The sequence below is a fragment of the Malus domestica genome, chromosome 01, assembly GCF_042453785.1.
Source record: "Malus domestica chromosome 01, GDT2T_hap1".
NCBI lineage: Eukaryota > Viridiplantae > Streptophyta > Magnoliopsida > Rosales > Rosaceae > Malus > Malus domestica.
Window position 1 is genome coordinate 25,932,855 of NC_091661.1, and position 20,835 is coordinate 25,953,689.

Genomic DNA, 20,835 nt, shown 5'->3' on the forward strand with positions numbered 1-20,835 from the left:
GTACAACAAGTGTTATATAATTGGTTGAAATTTTTTCAAATTTCCAACCACATATGTTATAACTTGGTGCACCAGGCCGTGTTTCTATCATTTAGAAAATCTCTCGGAGAAGGAGGAGGATTCTTTTTACTTCTAATCTCTCTCCCTTCATCTCCTCATATTTGAACGGTCACAGTTAAGTTACGTCAACATCTTTTTATGATTTATTTATAGGGGCAATAAAACAAAAAGTAATGTGTGAGAGGAGGAAAGGGATGAAGATGAGAATGGGAGGAGAGAGAATCCTATTTTTTCGGAAAATGGATCTTGATCCTACACGTGTCGATTGATTTAGAGAACACATGGGCTTAACGAATTTTGCAGCCTTGTTTGAATTTCCGAGTCAAAGTGTTGGACGTGTAAACTAAACTGAGATTCAAAGTTGCAGACTCTAGTACTTTTCTTGCCCTTTCGTGATGGACCATACCTTATGACTCATGACATGGGAAAATTCTCTTTTTTTCTCTAAATATTTGGTGTCTTGTGTGCCACAAAACATACTGCTACTGGCTACAGCTCTCAAGTACAAACCGCAGGCTGCAAATCATCGGCTGACTTCGCAAAAAGCAGAAGAAAGAAAACACATTTATTAGGAAATCCCTATGGTTTTTGGAAAGCCAAACTTTTGTGTCACATTCTTTGACTCTCTCATCTGCCAAGACAGTATTGTCATGCACCCTTCTGTGAATGAGGACACCCACCCAAATGAATTGTGCCTTGTTCAAATCACATCACAAATACTCAATCGCTTGTTCAGTTGACTGGTCCGATCATTTAATATTAATAAGCACATTGATTATTGACATGTTATTCATATTATTGATACTGTTGAAACTTATATAGCAAGTAACTGACAACGTGATATTATCTAATTCGCTAATTTTACGGTATGACCCTAGTTGAATGCATTGGCATGCACATTTAAAAGTAAAAAAAATAATAAATAAAAAAAATTAGGCATTACTTGAAAATTGCAACCAAGGGCTACATTTTTCTAGCTGTTAGTGTTTACAAAATGTTACACTACAGCAAGGTTAGATGGAACCCCCTAAATCTCTAGTCTTTTTACAACCCCCAATGGTAAAAATCCTAATTAAATCCATCCAAATTATCCTCTAAAAATTTGACAAAATTTGAAGAAATAATTCAATTCTTTCTATTCGATTTTTTCTTTCATGGGAAGGAAGCACATTTTACTCACTCTTACTCTGCAGACACAATGGAGTTTCCACCACTAGATATGTTGCCGGGGCTTTCATCGCAGAGAGCAAACGCCCTCTCCAAATTCGCCACAATGTCCGCCATCGTCGGCCTATCTTTCCCTTCCAAATTCACGCAATGCATTGCGGTATACGCCATCAGCTCAATCGCCTCCGATTCATTCACCTCCGGCGGCCCAACCCGCCTGTCCAAAACCCTCACCAACTCCCCGCTCATAATCGCCGGCACTGCGAAATCCACCACGCTTATAGGCGTCCCCTCGTTCTCCGCATCCTTAAATATCGCCCTCTTCCCCGTCAGAAGCTCCAATAGCACCACACCAAGTCCATAGACATCGCTCTTTGCTGTCAACAAGTTGAGTCCATAGTACTCCGGATCAATGTAGCCAACCGTCCCTGCCGCCTTCGTTGGCCTAAAATCCGCCTCTGAGTCCGGCCCCATCAACGACAACCCGAAATCAGACACCCTCGCGGTCCAAGTCGCGTCGAGCAAGATATTCGATGATTTGATATCTCGATGAATGATAGGCGGCACGGCGTAATTGTGCAGATACTCAATGCCTCTTGAAGCATCCAATGCAACCTTGATCCTCACTCTCCACGAATTCAACAAACTGCTACTCCTCTCCACATTGTTCTTGTCATGCAAGTGATCGAAAAGCGCACCGTTTTTCATGTACTCATATACCAAAAGCCTCTCATCCCTCTCTTCGCAATATCCGACAAGCCTCACGAGGTGCTTGTGATGAACTCTCGACAAGAACGCAACTTCCGAATCGAATGCGCTCTCCTTCTCCTGAAACTTCTTCATCTTCGAGGCCGTTTCGCCTCGCTTGATCGCAACTTCCCGGCCGTCTTGCAGTTTGCCCCTATATACAACTCCGAAGCTTCCGGAGCCAATCTTGTTCTCCATTGAGAAGTCATTCGTGGCGCCCGCGAGCTCGGACAGTGAAAACTCCTCCGCCCTGTCAGGATGCTTCGAGGATGTTCCGCTCCTCTGCCGCCGCATGATCCTCGAGCCCTGGCGGCGGATGGTGGACGATCTCGACGGAGGACTATTGTTTGACGTTGTCCCATTGCCATTGTTTGAGCTTGCAGCTCTAGTAATTGTCGGCTGAACTGAATTATGAATCTTCTTGTTCCCAAAACAACCGCCAATCCACAAACAATAAATAACTGTACAAATACCTGCAAATCCTCCGACAGAACCCACAATGGCAAACACCAATAAACCCGTAGTCAACGTCGCAGACCGCCGCGTTGACGTCTGTGGCGGTGTTGATGGCGGCGGTGGTAATGCTGGTGGGGGCACTGAAATTGGAGAAAAACAGCGGTTGCAAATGTTACCAGTACCAAAACAGAGTCTTTGAGACTGAGGGTAAATTCCACATTCACTGCAGGAGGAATTGACACAAGAACCGGGGAGAATTTCGGGCAATTCGAGCTCCACCCCTGATTCTGAACCGGAGAGAATGGGCCAGCCCGGACCCCAACAAACAATCGAAAAATTCCTGGTGGTTAATCCACATATGAAATCCGACCCAGAAGCTAAAATTTGAAAAGACACTCCATTTGTTTTGTTAATTGAAAACTGGCCCATTCCTCCCCAGCAGACGACTGTTTGATTATGAGTTCTGATTGCGCAGCTGTGATTTCCTCCGAGTGACAGAGCGGAGTACTCAAAAGGCGAGCCGGAAGGGGCGTTCAATTGACCGCCGCCATTTCTTCCCCTGCATACCAGAAGCCCGGTGATGTTGATCCCGCACACATGCGAGTCGCCAGCTGTGATGGTCTCCATTGACATGTTTCCGAACCCGTGTTGTATTTCTTCCGCCATTGCAGTTGCTCTGCCCCAGCATCGAACCTGGAGGCTGGGTTTCAGAATTCCGCAAGAGAAGCCCGATCCAGATGAAATCGAGGAGAATTGGTCCGCCCTAGATGGCATTTTGGGCACGTCGTTGGGCCGCCAGCATTCTACGGTGTCTGTGTCGACGGTTCTGGCGCAGATATGGTCGTCGCCGACTGCGAGATTTTCTAACGGAACGGTTCTGTTGAAGTAAAGGCGTTTGGATTGGAAGGTGGACTTTTGGGAGGTGATGTTGTCCCAGCAGAGGAGGCTGTATCCGCCGGAGCGGATGCCGCAGAGGGAGGTTCGGCCGCCGGAGATGGCTGAGAATGAGATGTTGGGCTCGACCTCGACGGTTTGGCCGCGGCGGTAGCAGACGATGCGCAGCCGCGGTTGGTCCGAAACGACACCACAGACGGTGCCGGTAGCGGATATTACGGCGAGGGTTGAGCCGGAGCCGAGGGCATGAGCTGGTGGTGGGATAACGGCGAAGAGGATGGCGGCGGTGACGATGATGAAGGTGGTGGTGGGGAGGGAGGAGAAGTGTAGTTTCGTCATAGAAAAGAGTGGGGACTGACGGCATGGGTGGTGGGTTGGCGTGATCTGGTGTGCTTCATTGGAGGCGCTCTTTTGGAGTCTGCATGTGCACAGACACGGAGGAAGAGAGAGAAAGAGAGGAGAGAGAGAGAGGGGAAGAGGGAGATATTCCAAGTAGATTTTGGAGAGTTCAGAAACTGTTAAAAGACTCTTGATGTTGTTTCGCAGCATTGATATATCCCATGACGGAAACATTATCCTAATATTTAATTCCTTTCTTTTCTTTTCTTTCTTGTTTTTTTATCCTTTTTTTGGTTGTTACTTTTTGAGGGGAGAGAAAATAGCTGATAAATAAATTCTTGTGGTTTTTTTCAAATATACGTTACTATACAAGTATGATAGTCCAATGGTCGAAATTTTGTAATTCTGTTAAGATACGGGTGGTAAATTTGTATTTCGGATGTGCTTAGTAGACGTTTCCACTGCCGTAAATTACATTACAGCTTGTAACGAAAAGAAATTGTACCTTTTTTGATACGTGGTGTTATCAAACAAAATTTTAAAACTGAAAGAACTTACATTTTTTTAGATTTGGTGTTGTCAAACATTGAGAAGCAATATTCCGATAATTAGATTTTTTTTTTGTTATAATGAGAATAATCGAACATTTAGCCTAACTTAATTTTACTGTACTTTTCCAACTACTCTCACACATTGAGTTAATCCTATTCCTAACTGATAAAACATAAAATTAATCTTTGTAGGTGAATCGGTGATATAAGTTATAACAATTTTTTTTTTCAAATAAAAACAAATATGATTTAACCAAGAAAAATAAACAAATCATGTGAATTTTTAATTTTTTTTGTGAAGTTTTCTTTATGAAGGTGGGCGTCAAACGAGTGGACAAAATAAATCTGAATTACGCGCCTGAGAGGTGAAACACGTGCAATGTGCATGTTCCATGCAAAAAAAAGGTATTTCTGAAAAAGTGAAAAAAAAAATGTAAGAGAGGTAGTAGGTGGTGATTCTTTTTGACCAAAATCTAATAATCTATGGCTGGTGTCAGGTAATTTTAAATTTTAAATATAATTTTAAGGATTATCCCAAATTCCTATCTTCAAAGCTAGCAAAAATTTATTATCCGAAAACAAAATAAAACTAACAAGAATTTGAAAATTCAAAATTCAAATTAGAAACATAATTAATGATTCAGTAACTATAAAAAATAATTAGTAATTGGGTTAGAGGAAAGAGGAATACAACAAAAATAAGTTAGCCAACCAAAAAACAAAAAGAGGAAAAGAAAAAAAAGATTTCTTTAGAAAACATAACATAGTAGATACATTATGTCATACAAAAATAAAGTTCTAGATACGTTATTGTTGTAAAAAAAAAAGGTAAATTATTTTCCTAATTATTAAACAATAGAGAAATTATTTTTGTAGCTACATTAGCTTTGTAAAAATTGAACAAGAGGTATATTATATGCAAATGACATTTACCATAGTGGTGGAAATGTGTTGAGCCTTACATGACAACGTGACTTCAAATCTCGTGACTAATCCAACAAAATCTATTTTTTGACAAAAAAAGAAGAATTAGTTTCCTCAAATTAAACAATGAGTAAATTAGTTTCGTAGATACATTAGTTTTGTTAATTAAACAATAAGTACATATTTTTTTTTAGTACAACAATATATTTTACACTAAAGGAGGGAGAGTTCGGCTAAGCCACACACTGAGCAACTTAATTTAGTATCGAATTCGTCATTCACGAGATTCAAACCTAAGACCTCTAACTTACAATTGAAGAGGAATACCATCAAACCGTAGTACTGGGAGATAACAATAAGTACATTATTAGTTTCACAAACTTTATACGGAAGGTAAATTATTTAAAAAAAATGATAGGTACATTATTTTTGTAATAAACGATTTAGTAGATAGACTATTTCATTAAAAAGTATACTTAAACTGAAAAATATTGTTTTTCTTTTCTTTTAAAAAAAGAGATATGTTGGTGACTTATGTACTGCATTCTTCCTTTACAGGGGTCGAAAAGACTCATAGATACATTGCAACCTCTCCCTGACCACAATCGTGTGATCCACCAATGTTAGAAACTGAACCCAGGATGTATCGTGTAGAATACATACATGAAATTCGTCTCTAAATTTTATGTAGTGAGGGAAACATAATGCACATGATCAATTACAACCAAATTAATTACAAATGTGAAAATTATAAAATTCTCATACAACATACAATGGATTTATCCGAATGGGGTAAATCGCCAAAATGGTCCCTGAGAGTTGCATAACTCATCACTTTGGTCCCTGAGATTTCGAATCGATAAAAGTGGTCCCTGAGATTGTCCACCATCCATCATTTTGATCATTCCGTTAAAAACTCCGTTAAGTGTCCTGGAGCTCTTGGACGGAAGTTTAGGCAATTTTCAAAGTTTCGTAACTCAATCGTTTCTTAACCAAATTCGACCCATAATATATCAAAATGTAGATAGGAAAGTGTAGAATAAGATTATACCTATTTCAAAGCCCAATGGTTGCCAGAGATGGTCGGAAAATAGCCTCAAAGTTGACTGGTCCGAGTGAAAACTTGAAAACTCGCCGGAAACTGGGTAAACTTTAAACGTTCATAACTTCTTCAATATTCAACGAAATCAAGTGATTTAAAAACGAAAATCATACATCTCAACGAGAAGAAGAGAATGGTACATTTTTTGGTCGCTAACTCGCTTGGGTTTGGCCGGAAAACAGCTCGAAAGTGGCTGTCTTGGTCTCGAGTTAGCCACTTTCGAGCCGTTTTTCAGCCAAACCATGACGAGTTAGCCATCGAAAAAGGTACGGCCAAACCATGGCGAGTTAGCCATCGAAAAAGGTACCATTATCTTTGTCTCATCGAGAAGTATGATTTTCGTTTTTGAATCACTTGATTTCGTTGAGTATTGAAGAAGTTGTGAACGTTTAAAGTTATCCAGTTTCCAGCGAGTTTTCAAGTTTTCATTCGGACCAGTCAACTTTGAGGCTATTTTCCGGTCATCTCCGGCAATCATTGGGCTTTGAAATATTAAGTTTAAAGGGAACCATTTTGGCGATTTATCCTTTAGAATATTAGTGTTTTTTTTTTTAATAAAATCATTAATCCCCTTAAAATCCGAATAGAGAATAGGAGTATTTATGCATTTGAAAAGGTAGAATATGTAAAGTCTAACATAATTATCAATTTATATGGAGTTTAGTCACTCAGTTTTATTTGAGTAAAAAAAAAGTCAAATTTTATATCAAAAATATTAAGTTTAAAGGATTAAAATCATACTTTTAGAAAAATAAATTACCTGCAAAACAAAAGGAAATAAAAGTAAACTACCAGTAAAACAAAAAGAAATAAAAACGAAAGAGAAATTGGAACTTTTTGTAGGCTACAATATAGTCAAACACGCTTGATAGAGACCCCAGATAAAGGTGGGAGGTCGTTTTTTCACTTTACAAATTTAACCAATATTTTCTTCCATCACCAAGAAAGTTTTCCTTCCTTTTTTCTTACTTAGGGTTTCCCATATGAAGGTTTCTATCTACCCAAATTCGACAAGTTTAATGTGAACAGGCAACTGAATTGAAAACCCGTGATTCGTGTTTTGGCTGCAAATATATTTAAAAATAAAAAGTTTGAACATAAAATGTTAATTAGGAAACAACCTAAGTATTACGAAAATAGAAATTTTTATTAAACATCATCTTTACACGTGAACATATAATATATCGAATATAAAAATATCCAATGGATGTAAACACGTAGTCAGATATTCAAAATAAAATGTAATTCGTTTCATTCGTGTTGTAATTTGATGGCATAAATAAGATATAAACTAATTAATCACCAAAGAAAAAGATGTAAGTTATGACAATTAATTAGTTAAATATTGCATTGTTCTTTTGAATCTTTGACAAATTATAAACCATTGAAGATGAAGATACAACGTTCTATTTTCTTGTCTGATCACATTTCCACGCTTTGACGTGTGAAATTGACGGAGTCTTCCCCTCACATAACCAAACAAATATAGGAGACTGACTTTTCATTACGTTGGTTCTGGGAGTGCTCTCAAGATCGTTGTGTGCATAATGCAAATTTTGTTAGAAAATGATAGGGCACGACAGGTTGTTAACTTACTAAAAACGCAGACATAATATTCCACAATTTAGGTTAGAAGTGCCTATAAATAAATCTCGTTTTTGCATAAGTGTGAGTTTGAACATGAGACCTACGCTTGTGCAAAATTATACATCGCTCTTGCTGGTAGTATATGTCAGTATATGAAGGTAAAAGAGTCTTACGGTGAAAGAAAAAATCTTGCACGGACTTATAAGAGTATAGTGGAACCTCAACTTTGTTCATTGTATCAGAATAGGTTGACCCATGTGTGAAATGCAATAGCCACAAGGGCTGCACGTCATCAAATTTGTATTGTCCACATGTTTGGCTTGAAAATTTATTATACATGAGGAGACGTGTAAGGATGTAAAGGTAAAAGAGTTTCACATCAGTGAAAGAAAAAACTTTGCAATAACTTATAAAAAATTGAGCTACTTCTTATATTACCAATTAATTTTACAATTGAACCTCAACTTTATTCACATGTATGAATAATCTGCAGATTGATTATTTCTTCATCCACGATTATCCACAATATGATAAGCTACGCACCCTTCTAAAAAGGTTTAAGGGTGGTGGGTTTGCTTTCAGCGGAAGGTATGGGATCATGATTACCTATCAACTAAACAAATGAAATAAGGTAGCAAAAAGGTTCTTTGGAGTTTTGACCTAACAAAGAGTCTTGACCCGATATTTTTTGTTATTATTTATTAGATAAACTTAGGAATCTCCAAATGAACAGCTCAAAAGAGACTTGATTTATTAAAACACTAAAATTGGAAACAACTCAATAGCTTCATTAGAAACAACAGAGAGAAATAATAAGTAAAAAAATAGTGTGAACTGTGAAGGAAAGTTGTAGTGACTAGATAGTTGTCAAACAGTGTGAAATGGGAAGGGAGATAATTGAACAACAAATAAAATCTGGGCCCGATGATTAATTTCGTTATTATTATTATTTATAATCACAGTTGTTGAGCAAGATTAGGACATGGCTAATAGGTATATTTAAGTTAATCATGTTTTTTTAAAATATTACAATTATTCTCATAGACTTGCCAAAGAATTCCCATCTTGTTGAATCTTAGATTTACATTCAAACCTTGACCTAGAGGTGGCAAATCAATTAATTGAATTGTTAATTGATAGCTATTAAGACCCGTTTAATTTGATATTACTATAATATAAAGATGATATTGGTATTGATTATGATGTTGTAAGGTGAAAACAAACTTAACGAGTACTTATTAATAATCTAAATAGTTAATTTGTCACCTGATAGGCTACAAGCCTTTAATGTATATAACATAATTTGAAGTATTGGAATTCTCTTTTTGCGAAAGTCCATTTCTATTTTCATACTATAATTGCGTTTCTTTTTTACTTTTCAGTTTATTTGGTGATTATACTTAGTGGATAACCAAGATAAAAATTAAGTAAAAAGAGATAAATAGGGTCCCAACCGATATTTCATAGAACGGAAGTCTTGTCGAGAAAAAACACTCTTTGTACATAATTAATCATATAAACATAATGATAAAAATTTGGCCTTTTCGGGTGATGTACATTCTTATGTATTAGTTGTTTAATTAACGTGGTGATGATGAGGATGATGTGAAAGTTTGGGGTTTATAAGGACGGAGAAAAGTTGGTGATGAAACTCAGAATAAAGGTCGGGGCAGCACTGCAGGCATGTTATCAAGATTCATGTTGTCTGCGTTTGGCAAGTATAACATGGCGTGGCACCGAAATTTGTGGACTAAACATGTATTTACTTTATCGACGACGCTGACGAGCGGTGACGACAATCCTTTTAAAAGTGTTGCATTATTTTCAAGGGATACGATTCGATAACACATGTTTTTTACATATGTTTTTTTTTTTTTGACTAATTTTGAAATGAATTTCAGCAATCTAAATCGTTGATCTTTTAGATCTTATCTCAAACATTATGTTTATCAAAAATCAACCAAATTCGAAATCATACCGATGGATTAAATTTGGTATTTCTTTGTAAAATCGTATTCGCTTATTTTCTTCACTACAATTGAATATCTTAATGGTTTTGTATTTGTCTAATTGTTTTGTAAGGATAATCTATCAATGATGTACTAAAATCTTAAACATTCGGATTGTTAAAATACATTACGAAATAGGCCCTCCAAAATGTTTGTTAAAAGCGTGTGTCCCAAATCCTAACCATATTTAAAAGCCGAGATTTGATTAAGTTATAATGATCAAGCAAGAACACGTCAATCAAATAAGCTAAATCTGAAATATTGTCAACTATGAGTCTGAAAAGAGTTTTACTAAACCGTAATGTTAGTTGTAAAGTGTTGAATTTGAAATTAACATTGGGTTGGTACTATTTAAACACACAAAACTTACACGCTTACACTTGGTATTACAGTCTAATGATATTTATTTTCACTTGTAAGTGAGAGGCCTTAGGTTCGATTCTCACCAAAGACGAGTTTGAACTACATTATTCTTAGCCCATTATAAAGCTCATCCCCTCTCATTTATTGTAGATAATATCGTTTGTTAAAAATTAAAACAAAAAAATAAATAAAAAAAACCATTCACCTCTATTACGAGTTGTCTCAGCGTCATAATTTTGTAGGTTCAGTAGGTTCATTAGCGCGATAGCCAAATTCAAGGGAAAAATGAACAGAAAATACTAACAGAAAAATACAAATAATCAAAGAGATCGAAAGGCTGCAATGGACTTAGGAAAGTGAACGACGCAGACCCGCATGTCGTATTGTCGTTGCTTTTGGTTACCGAGTTAACATTAGTGCCTAACATGATGTCGGATTGCTGGCTAATCCCCAATTAGCACATTAACAACGAAACAAACTAAAAAGAAGCTTATATATAAATGTCAGATGTGGCCATGAACTGGGTGTCCGTGTTGTGCCAGGTAATCTCAGATCAAGGTAGGGCAAGGTGAAGATATGGTGAAGGCTTTTTTGGCGAATCAACTTCACCACCGTTTCCAGGTAGTTCTCTAGCGTAACCTGGATATATCGCTCTTCTTGTGACCTGATCACGTGATGATAGATATAGAATGATGATAAACGACCCTGATTGTAAAGTAGAACCTCTTCTAGTTTTAACTATTCGAGTTGTGCTAGCAATAAACGCTCGATCAGCTGCCAGTTTAGGTTGGCCCAAACCCTTTTCCCTTGCCTTAAGTGATAAAAGAGATTAGCAGTTGGGCAGCAGTTGGGTCTATTCATGTTCCTTCTGGTGGGTACTACCGTACTAGGAGAGACTGTTTAGCCTCCATGCTAGGATTAGAGTTGCAAAAGGTCTGGTCATAAAGGAGGGTTGCCATCAGTTACACTAGGCTAGAAAATAGGACCACCTTGATTTTCTTCCTAGGTATCATTTAATGTTAATTAACGTAAATGCACATTAGCATCGTGATTCGGTTGGGATCCTTAGAATCTCTGAGCCGGCCCTGACTGAGAATTGAACGAAGTGATTCGAAACCCTTAACATGTATATTATTTATTGATAGTGTGTGACAGACATATCAGCAACAAATAAATCTCAATGCACGATGAGGAACGTACAAAATGCTAGTAATTATTGGCAACAATTTCACAAAAATTCTAGCAAAATACAGACGCTGAAGAGAACTGCAAGCATATAGACATAGTTACACGAGAATAATCGATTTCTTAACCAATCTAAATACATCAATGGTTTTCGTATGATAGTGAGGCGCAGCAGTTTGACCTCTGGCGAAAACACAGCCTTGTATCAACAAATTGCAGTGAACACACCTGCTGTACAGAAACCTGGAGTCCGACGATGAGACACTGCCTTGAGGCTTGAACAAAATAACTATCGAGGATTGCGTGAAACAAGAATGGGTAACGCCATTGCGTACAATTTTGAAAAATCTACTATTTCCAAGCATTTGAAGGAATCCCCTGCTTTTGAAACCATTCGGGCATGTGAAACCTTTCATAAAGGGCAGGTCTCACATCTTTCTGCAGCGAGAGCTGCTTGAGGAGTGGAAGAAGAACATCCAAAAGCTGCGCAGCAAGGTAAGAGGAAATGAAAAAGAGATTAAAGAGGTAAACAGACAAAGTTAAGAGGTACTGAAATTTCAAAAGTTGTAGCAAGATAATGAAATCTTTACCTGTGTGTCGTGTGTTTGCCCGGCAGAAAATGGAATACATGGAATTCCATTCGAAGGTTGCAACAAGAAACTGAAAGGATTGTTGTCAACAATAACAATTCGGCGCATATCCTTTGATAGACCAGATAGATCCTTCACATGCTCCCGGTATTCCCTGTATTCATCCGGCATTAGAGATTTTACCAAACCAAGGATTTAAAGTCTCCAATAACAGTATTGGGTTATTTAGACAAACTAATGGAGCCAATGGGTCACCCAAAAACTCTACATCAACACGTTCGAATAAGGACTTGAAACAATAAAACCAAGGAACATATTGAGTGTGGAAGTGTATACACATCCGTTGAGAATTGTATGATATGTTTGGATTCTATACAGAATCTTACTGAATATGTAAACTCCAAAGAATCGGTAGCTAAAATATCATATCCATACAAAAACTCGTTCACTCTCTTCATAAAATGTGTGATCCCTAAACTGAACAAATACATATCGCTTAACATCAACATGAATCATCCGCCAGGGGAAGAGGAGGGCATCTACGTGCATTGTGAGTTCACTGAGAATGACCTATGATCCACCATTCAACCAAGTCCAGTGACGGTACATGTGTACAAGAATAAATATTTCATGCTCAGAGTGCTGCGGTTCATTAGCTAACCATACAGGGTGGCTATTTATGTAAGTGATGATGACATGAGACAAAAGACCATAAGATTCCAGCGTCTGTAAAGTGCTAACCATGGTAACATATGACGGTATCAGAGTCAATTACTATAAATCTTCACAGAAGAGACCAGACTTATTTACAGTAGATCAAACATACAAGCAGCAGAACTTACGTGCTAGTTGTTGAAGGCCGATAAAGTCGACAACTGAACAGATTATCCACATCTATTCTGTCAACAAGTGGCCTAGCATAACCTGTAACCATACAAAAACATAAGTATCCCAAACAGTTACAGGCAAAGGAAACGGCCAAAGAGAAAATATAAACAAAGAAACGGAAAGTCATAAGCAAACCTTCAAGACCAGCAGTGAATAGCACAAGCTCTGCAAACTGACTAACTTGTTTTAGGAAGTCATGCAACCCTGGACGCTCAAAGACCGTGACATAATTGACCTTCGGTTTGCCATCACATTCCTTCAAAACCCAACACACTCATGTCAACAAACTTTCATCTTTCGAAAGGAATGCAGGATAATCAACGTAAATAAGAAAAAAGCACCTTGTCCGAAGATACGCATTCAAGCTCAAACCACTTCATCCCACCTTCAGTTGCTTGAGTTCGAACTACAGCCGGCAAGCTGGATGTTTCATATGCACACACTAGGGTTTCATCCAGGTCCAGAACTACCTGCAGGTCTTAGTGTCAGCACACCCACTCTCTTCCTCCCTCTACTGAATTTCCATTTTCATCCATTACTAGGTCCCTTGGGGGACTGCTACCGGAAGAGCTAAAAGTGCTCTCTGATAAGCAAAATCACTTCTGATTTCATTTGGCAGAAAGCTCAAAAGCACTTTTGGGTCAAAGAAGCCAAGTGCTTCTTCATGAAGCACAAGAAGCACTACCAAGGCTTTTTCATGAAGCACTTGGACTCTCAACAAAAAATTCGACATGTTTACAATAAAAACACTTCTAGCAAAAGTGCTTTTGAGCACAAATGCTTCCCAAACTAGCCCTTACTAATTCTGCATTAACTTAACCAGAACCATAGAAGCTTCTAAGTTCCTATCAAACACTTAATTCAGATAATTCAATTGGAGTATAATTCCAGCTAATTAAATTTTTATTCCCTAATCTACATATAGAAATATCAATTTTTTTCTTGAATTAATACAAAAGAACAATAATTTCGGTGAGCAATTCGAAATTCTGAAAATTATAATTTTAAACAGGATTCAAAAATAGAAATTTTTTTAATATGAAAACCGCACCGTGAGCTTTTCAAAAGGGTCGTCGGAGTCGGAATCGGGAGTGTCGGCGATTACAACGGCGGAGGCGGCGGGGGAGTCGTTCTCGGGCAGCTCGATGACGGGCAGTGATTTGAAGGCGGCGGAAGAAGCGGAAGAGGAGGAGGAGGAAGAGAGGAGGGGGTGGTGGCCTAGAGCTCGGAGGATTCGGAGGAAGATCTGGAAGAAGAAGCCGAGCCAGTTGAGCAGAGCTCGCCAGACTTGGAGAGTCTTGGGCGAGTAGACCACCTCGCCCTGAGTCAACTCGGCCATTATCTCGGTTGTCAGACTCCGAAGAGAAGAAGCTGATTGATTGGCCCTTCTGCGATAAAACTCTCTCTCTCTCTCTCTCTCTCTCTCTTGTTCCTTGTTTCGTTGGCGATGCTGCTTTCGACAAAGCCTATAGAGATAGAGGAGGGAGGGGATGAGACCGACGCGCTGCTTAGGCGAGAGTGAGAGTTTTGGTGGTGGTGAATACTAGGAGTGGCAATTAGTTAATACCAGTTCGACACAACACAATTCGAGTTTATCGATTCTTAATCGTGACTTAGCAAATATAGTTTGGTAATATTTTTCTTTATTTGTAAGAGAGTTTTAGGTTTGGATATGAGTTTATCTAAAAGTGATTCTTAATTGTCGCTTAGTATTATGATCGGATAATATTTTTCTTCATTTGTATGTGAGCAATTTAAGCATTTCTTGTCCAAGATAAATTTGAACTATTAATAAGTGACTCATTGTGTGGCTTAGTCCTACTATTTGGTGTAAATATATCATTGTATTCCAAAAGTTAAAATAAAACATGAAATCAACAATTTTTCTTTTTGATGATAAAAGTGATAATTACATTAATTTATAGTAAGGGGAGGAAGGATAGTTTAAATGTGGGATGCAAGGGATTGAAAAGAAAAACCCAAACTAACAGGGGCAATCCATCACTTGCACAAAGTTATTTCCTATGACTTGAATATGACATGATTTTTTTTTTTGTACTTTTTAACGCAACGATATATTTTATACTAAAATGGTGGGGGACTTCAACCAAGCCACATAATTGGCTAGTCATATTAATTTTCTTCAAATTTGTTAACGACCAGAATTGAATTTAAAATTCTTACTTTTGAATGAAATAAGTATCAATACATTATAGTGCTTAGGGGCAATATGACACAATTATTAAATGGAACCTAATTTTCGCATATTATTTTTAACATAAATTTTTGCAAAGAGAAAATTAGTATATGTTTATCATCAATTTTCAATTAGATTATGTTAGACCATAGTAAGTTAATAAAATGTTTATGTCCAGTTAGAGAGTTTAATTGCACGCGGGAAAGGAGAGCGTGGGCGTTGGAGAAAGGTGAGAAAGTGAAACCTAGTCCCGCCAATCAGAAGAGACAATCTTTTCTCCTTTACACCAACATTGGTGTCGTTTACAAAATCACCACCGAATCTAATAATTATTCACTCATCCTTAAATTAAATACTATTTACTTTTCAAGTCAAAGTATTTTTGTTTTGTTTAATTTCCGCCAATCAAATTTGAAGACCCTTTTTTCTTATCAAAACATGACACGACACTTGACACCTTCCATTTTTTTTGAGAATATACCGATACAAAAGCTTGGTTAAAGGTTGGAATTGACAAGAACGATATTTGTTGGTTCACAAGATTTTGCTGTTAAAACAATAGACGTGTGATGAGATAGATATAACGTATCACTAATTACACTGAAAAATCTATTCTGTGTGATATAGCATATGCATGTATCAAGTAGTAATGCTATGCTACCGATTGAATGGTTCTCAGCTCTAGCTGACACTTTGAGAGTCAAACCTACGACCTGATGATCACAACAAAAACAAACAAGTTACAAGCGGACCAGCGTTATTAACAGACAAGATTTAAAGCGTCAGAAAAATTGAATTTCATTAGAATAAGTGAATCAGAAAGCAACACCATATTAATGCAGAACGTTCTATTGCATTTGTATGACCTAGTCACTCAAAACATTACATTTTGTACAAGAAAAGTATGAATATGTTATATCAGAACGAGAGAATGTACGATAGACAATGCAAAACAAGGCCATGTACACGAAACCAAAACTGAAATCCGAAGCGCACCGCAGTCCAGTGTTCACCGGAAGCAGATCGTAGTTCACAAATTGCTCTTCAAAACTCAATTTACAAATGAACCCACAAGGAGAACTGCTACGTACCCCATGAGTTTATTCGTATGTGTAGGAAAGCCATGGGTGCTCTAGTGCTTCCCTTGCGGTTGGGCGTCTCTCAGGATTGACTTCAAGCAGGCTTTTGACAAAGTCGATAAACCCAATGTCGGTTACTTGCAGGTGATTCTCCAAGGAGGACTCCTCAGGGATTATGTATTCCAGTTGGCTGGTTTCCTGAATGTGGGATGGCAAAGTGTTTAGTCTGAATGATTTATGCATTGACTTATAAAAAGGAAAAGAATTGATGATTTTCCTATTAGGAGAAACCGAAAACACCTACAAAAGTTTTTCGATTCTGTGGAACGAGTGAAACTTAAAATCAAAGAAAGTTCCTACACTCTATTTATCGCAAGATACGTTCTCCTTGCGTATTTTCCAGAAAAAGCCTACTGCATGCAACTCACATCTAGAGAGAAAGATTTGAAGTATGCACCTCATTTATGTGGTAAAGATCTAACTCGTTTGTGAAGTACTTATCGGTCTCCTGACCTTTCACTAACATATCCAGATCGATAGGACCAAGCATTCCAATCATGCGCGCAAGGATCATAACAACCCCGTCATTTGGAAAGAGCACCTGGTCAAGACAGAGATATTATGAGCGTGAATGTATTTATATATGAACATTATACCAGAGGAGTTATTCCTTCAATTTGATGGGAAACTAAAGAAAATATCATATGAAAGGCATAAACAGTGTAAGAAGTTTGCAGGGTACCCCAAAAATAATAGCCAATCAGTAACAATGCAATCAAATTTCAACATAAGTAATAAAACAGAGCTGAACATAATGAATAAAACCAAGCAAAAGAGAGGGCATACTTCTCCGGAGCATAACTCCGCCAATATACAGCCAAGAGACCACATGTCAATCTTCTCGTCATAAGGGAGGCCAAGTATGACTTCAGGAGCTCTATATGAACGAGATTGCACATATAGACACAAGTTGTCCGTGCGAAAGCAACTGCTTCCAAGATCAATTATCTTTATTTCACATCTTCTGTAACTTTTTATAAGAATGTTTTCAGGCTTTAGATCACAGTGAATAATTCCCAAGCGATGCAAATAGTCCAATGCCTCTAAACATTGACGGGTTATGATCTGTTAAAAAAGGGCACCATTAAGTTCTGCGTAAGCTGTGTTACTCGTAACTAATTTTTAAAGCAGCTGAAAAGCCATGTTAGTAGGTTGATGGAATCTAGTAGGGCAAGCAGCATTTATGAGTTAATACAAACGAACCTGCAACCTTCTTATTGTGAAGTAAGCTTCTCCACCAGATTCTTGACTGAACTTCTGAAATTCATACAAGTTTGCCCGAAGGAGTTCGCATACAATGAAGAGATGCTCCTGTTTTGCAAAAATAAATTTGAGCACGCTAAATAGTTTGAACAATGCATGCTATTGTAAGAATCTCAATCAACCATCTCGAAAGAGATAAAGGTAGTCACCATAGGGTTATAAAACTTAGCGTCAGTGAATGACAACTACCACATCCCACTCAAAACGAAGAAAATCAAAACGGTTTTTGAAGTTTCTTATATTGGATCAGAAGGAAATACCTGATGATAGAAGTAGTCATAAAGTCGCAAAATGTGGTGTTCGTCTGCAGGGTCATTTTTGTTGGCAAACTTTAGAAGTTTAATCTCATCCAGACTCTGATCGAAAAATTCTTTATCATTCTTTATGATCTTAAGGCAAACATCGACTCCTGCGTGAAGATCATGAGCCTGTACAACCTTACTGAAAGCTGCTGAACCAAGATATTCCGTTACATAGTATCTGCTTGCAATTACAGTCTTTAGCACAATAGGGAAATCCTTGCTTTCTTCAAATCCGGTCCTGTAAACGGCAGAACACGAGTAAAACTGATAGCTACTTATCAATTTACACAAACACGAGCTCAATCCTACATCGAAACAAAGATACAAAAATATCCTCACAATGGTAAATGCATCTTCTCAGTCAAGATGTATCAAAAAGTTGTCAAAACCATAGAAAGGTGACTATGAGCAACAAACCTGTTCTTCCTGTGTACGATTCTCAACTCAAAAACTTCATAATCCTCGTCATTATTGTACATCAAAACCTCATCGGGAGCAACACCATCTCCATCAGCACCAACCTCGGGCTCGTGGGATCCTTTTTTTACTTCACCGACTCCTTCATATCCTTTAACTCCCCTTGGCATGAAATCCTTCACTGCAACCTTATCGTCTAAACCAGAGGACCCCATAAACTTGTCACCCTGGCCATTTTTCAAACTCCTTTTGGCCGAGTAATTAGAACTGTTGCTTAACTTGTGATATGGAGCAGAATCAATATCCATACGAAGGATACCCCCCGAAACATCTAATTGGCAATTGTTGAAATCAGTTTCTTTCAAACTTGGATAGCAGCATTCTGCAGAATGTTCCTCAAAGCCTTCTTCCAACTGATTTTTCTTATCAAAATGATAATAATTCGTCGCATAAATCTCGCTTGTATCATCCACGGGAGAAACATCGGTAAGACAACTCTTGTCCAAGCAATCAAGGCTTATTTCCGATTGAAATGCTTCCGATTTATAATTCAGACCCAGCACTTTCTCGTTCCCCTTGTCTGTGTCGGAAGTCATGATGAACTTATCCTCAGTGGGACAAGCGAAGAAGTCTGGCCCTTCAAGGCAAGGAGTCATGAAGTCTCCCCCATCATCTTTTTCATCTTGCCAGAACAGGTCATTTTGCATATCGAAATCGTGGTAATCGCGTGCCGTGCCAAACTGAGAGAACCTATCAGATGAAGCCTGGGAACTGCTTGGAGATGTTGATCGAACTCCATACGGATTTGTAAATTCTGGGAACGAGAGAAAAAGATGAGACTTCTCCAATTCACTATCAACTAACAGAAACAAATAGTGGCACGATCATCACCAGGAAATCTTCTCTGTTCCCCAAGCTCAAGATACAACTTATACATTAAGCATTAAGTTACTCCGAACACTATTAATATATATATATATGTGTGTGTGTGTATTTATATGTAAATATATGTATATGTATATATGTGTGTGTGCGCGCGCTCTTAATTTGAAATCACCCAGAAACCAGAAGCTTAATTTTGATTGAAAGTAAGTAACTTTTAAGTTTCTGACTACCTGAAGAGCACTTGTTAGAAGTAGAAGACCCCAAGCTCACAAACTCATCGTCCTCCGCCGAGCTAGATCCCGAGCATTCTACGCAGCCCTGAACCTCCGGTCGTCGGAAACTCGCCGGAATTCTGACCGGCGGCAGCGGAGGAACCATCGGAAACAAGAACTTCTCGTAATCGAAATAACCCAGTTCGCCTTTCTCAATCATGTCCTCTTTGAGAGCAGATTCGGCCTCCGAAAACCCGTTTGCCCTCAGGAATTCGAGCACCGCCGAGACGTCGGCCGAGTCCCCCATGGACGTGGGAATTCAGAGCTAGTGGAGTAGTACTGGTGAGAGAGGTGACCAGTGGGTGTGAATAAAGGGAGTTGGGAGGGGTAAAAGTGAAAACTACGATATGGTTCAGGGCTTGCATGCTTGTAATAGAGAGAGAAAGAGAGATGAATCCACTCTCTCTCTCCTCTCTTTCTGTGTCTGCTGTAAAACTGAAGCTAAAAGAGGAGAGAGAAAGAGAAAGAGTAAGAGAAAGAGGAGAGAAAGAGATGTCTTACCCACTGTGAAAAGCGAGGGCCGTGGGTTTGGTCCCGTGGGTTTTGGGGGGGTTTTGGTTTTGTGGGCCCTCCCCTTTTTATCATGAACCCGGCTTCTCTGACTTTCCAGTTCCTATACATTCTTATTCCTTTCTATTTTGTGCAGTCACGTTTATGTCAATATTTTATATTAATTTTTTTTATACAAATAATAAGACAAAAAACAATAATGATATAAAATGTTGAAATGATTTGACCGTGACTATACAAATAAAGGATGAGAATGTATAGAAACTGGAATGGCAAAGAAGCCAGGTCCTTCTATCATCACAACAACCGTACACGTGTACAGACATATTTATCCACATGGAAATTGGTCTTATTGATTTTCTGGTATTTCCCGTTATTTTTGGCGGGAAGTGCTTTTTGTCGTTCATGGGACCATTTCCATCTCATCCAAAAAAAGAAAAATAAATAATGCGTTTTCTTTTGCTTTTTCTTTACAACGACTAGAAAAAAGCCCACGGGTGAGAAAATTATGATTTTTTCACTAGAACAAATGTGAAAATAAAAAATAGAAAGAGATTTGTTGACTATATGTGGATCGGGAGGAGAAAAAACAGTGAAATTTTTTTATATGAAATTATCTTTATGCCCATCATTTTTTAAGAATGTTTTTATTGAATTGTGAATTGAGGGTTAAAATTGTCTTTTCATTCTCATTTGCTGACAAAGAGAATTTGTTAATAGATAGTATAGATATATTTGTAGTACACAAGGTATAAAATATCGATGATATCAGAAATATTGGTAGTCCAAAAACATGGAAATTTCGATGGAAATATCGGGATATTATCGATATCGATAAAAATTGAATAAAAACCACGGAAATTGTAAGAAAAACTTGAAAATTTTTATTGAAACTTTTCAGGATGTTTATTTAGTCAATTATCTATTAGTTTATCAAAAAAAATTGAAAGGAAATGCATTGCATGATAGATATAACTGATTTAAGTTG

General features: G+C 37.9%; 3 protein-coding genes across 4 annotated transcripts; all 3 read right to left on the minus strand.

The window, feature by feature from the left end:
* Positions 1 to 983: 983 nt before the first annotated feature.
* Positions 984 to 3,873, minus strand: LOC103437330 (putative serine/threonine-protein kinase-like protein CCR3). The gene has a single exon (XM_008375810.4). It carries the CDS (start codon positions 3,871 to 3,873, stop codon positions 1,243 to 1,245), a length of 2,631 nt encoding a protein of 876 aa, XP_008374032.3. The 3' UTR covers positions 984 to 1,242.
* Positions 3,874 to 11,391: 7,518 nt separating this feature from the next.
* LOC103437342 (uncharacterized) lies at positions 11,392 to 14,333 on the minus strand. Its single transcript, XM_008375814.4, has 6 exons — positions 13,914 to 14,333; positions 13,204 to 13,332; positions 12,998 to 13,118; positions 12,817 to 12,898; positions 11,975 to 12,128; positions 11,392 to 11,867 (listed from the first exon to the last, which is right to left on the minus strand). Exons 1-6 carry the CDS (start codon positions 14,199 to 14,201, stop codon positions 11,736 to 11,738), a joined length of 906 nt encoding a protein of 301 aa, XP_008374036.1. The 5' UTR covers positions 14,202 to 14,333; the 3' UTR covers positions 11,392 to 11,735.
* Positions 14,334 to 15,601: 1,268 nt separating this feature from the next.
* Positions 15,602 to 19,877, minus strand: LOC103437351 (uncharacterized). Of its 2 annotated transcripts, none has more exons than XM_008375822.4 (8): positions 19,296 to 19,877; positions 18,181 to 18,994; positions 17,722 to 18,001; positions 17,402 to 17,509; positions 16,985 to 17,263; positions 16,596 to 16,739; positions 16,151 to 16,336; positions 15,602 to 15,772 (listed from the first exon to the last, which is right to left on the minus strand). In XM_008375822.4, exons 1-7 carry the CDS (start codon positions 19,582 to 19,584, stop codon positions 16,160 to 16,162), a joined length of 2,091 nt encoding a protein of 696 aa, XP_008374044.2. In that variant the 5' UTR covers positions 19,585 to 19,877; the 3' UTR covers positions 15,602 to 15,772; positions 16,151 to 16,159. The 2 variants fall into 2 exon arrangements, with proteins under 2 accessions (XP_008374044.2, XP_017188888.2); XM_017333399.3 differs by having other exon boundaries at positions 18,181 to 19,039; positions 19,296 to 19,743.
* Between the last annotated feature and the right edge of the window lie 958 nt (positions 19,878 to 20,835).